Source organism: Aplysia californica, unplaced genomic scaffold, assembly GCF_000002075.1.
Source record: "Aplysia californica isolate F4 #8 unplaced genomic scaffold, AplCal3.0 scaffold00641, whole genome shotgun sequence".
Taxonomy (NCBI): Eukaryota; Metazoa; Mollusca; class Gastropoda; order Aplysiida; family Aplysiidae; genus Aplysia; species Aplysia californica.
Window position 1 is genome coordinate 143,168 of NW_004797911.1, and position 1,614 is coordinate 144,781.

Here is a 1,614-nt window from a genome sequence, read left to right on the forward strand (position 1 = left end):
TAAGACAGACAGCAATTGACAAACAGAAAGACAATCATATAGAAGAAAGAGATGCAAAGGGACAAACAGAGACGAAAAATATCAAGCTACTCACTGTCTGTCCCCTCTCTCTAGGGCAGGAAGAAGTGTCGTGTCCACAAACTCGTCATCATTGCTGCTGTAGGAGATGAAGGCGTCAAAGGGCCTGAGAGCCCCAGCACCTTCTTTGTCTAGAACTGCCTACAGAGAAAAGAGGGGGAGGGGGAGGGGGGATTTAAAAGGATGGGAGGTGAAATTAAGGAAATATTTTTTTAATGAGTTGGGGTGGAGAGCACAGGTTATAAAGGTTGGGGTGTATAAATGGGGAGATGTAAAAAATGGGTGGGGGGGGAGGGGGAGGCGGTAAGAAAAGGGGAGTAGAAGGGGAAAGAGGTTAAAACAAAGGAGAAGGAGGTAGGCGTCGTTAGGCGCTTCGCTGTTACACGCAGGAGACCAGAGTTCGATTCCCGAGTGGGAAGCAGCAGAAAGCCACACAAAGAGGTAACTGTAATATCGTATATTCTATTCTTTGATACGACGGGAAGGACGTATTCTTGGTAAAGCAACTTCAACAAAGGTTTAGTTGAGAACTCCTTTCAGAACTTATTTGACCTACTTCTGGCATCCGGGATCTCCACTTCCTAAGGGGCCAACATGGGGGTAGCCATTACGTTATACACGAAAGACGATCTTAACATTAAGAAAGGACTTAACATCACAAGAAAAGAGACAGGAAGAGAAATGAAGAAGTAAGAGCAACAATTTGAACAGAGTCCAGTCTGCATTTCCTAGAAAAACAGAAAATAAAAATGGTTTGGCCACTTGTTACGAATGTCACCTAGCCAGCCAGCCTCGAGAGCCTATAACAAAAGATGGATTGAGAGAGTCAAGGAAACCCTGATGAATATAATAATAGTACCCCAATTAAAAGAACGGCAGAGTAGTCCTACCATAGAAAACTGCATTTCCCTTGATGCCGACTACATAAGATGAATTTTTTTTTTTTAAAGTACAGTAAGAATTAAGAAAGGAAACATCAACTTGACCTTTATTGCAAATCCCAGTCAATCTCTTTTCACCCCAGCTGCCAACGAGCGCTTTGCAATTGGCACTAGTGAAAATATTATGTGACTAAAAGGCTGCCACACTGTATGCCCCCTCCCCTTTTTTTGCCTTCCTATGGACAGAGGTATGGAATAAACAGGTTGACGAAAGGAGCTGTCATGAAATCATTGTGATACTTTGAAAAGGAATAGACCTGCAAAAAGCCTATAATCTATATTAAAGAACTATTCTATAACGTTTAACATAATGTGAAGGTGGGGGTTAAAATAAACACAAAAGAAGAAACAATATCTTGATGGAAGACACTATAATACTAGGAGGTTGGTGTATATTCCCATTACTTCTTTAAGTTTGGAGAAGAGGTGGGGAGAATATTTAAGGGAGAAGAGGGCAGGATGAAATTTAACGTCTTACTTGACCTAAATAGGTAGTTTCGGTGGCATAATACTTGACCCAAAGATAACATAGGGATGGAGGGCGTAAAGAGAATGGGGACGGAGAGAAAGGGGTGAGAAAACGATATTATATATA

General features: G+C 41.6%; 1 protein-coding gene across 2 annotated transcripts in view; it reads right to left on the reverse strand.

The window, feature by feature from the left end:
- The window catches only part of LOC101850363 (toll-like receptor Tollo), a 17,275-nt gene that overhangs the window by 6,947 nt on the left and 8,714 nt on the right, over nt 1-1,614 (reverse strand). For both annotated transcript variants that reach the window (XM_005107899.2, XM_005107900.3), the window contains exon 3: nt 95-219. In XM_005107899.2, coding sequence (XP_005107956.1) covers nt 95-219 — 125 coding nt within the window. The remainder of the gene's footprint in view (nt 1-94; nt 220-1,614) is intronic.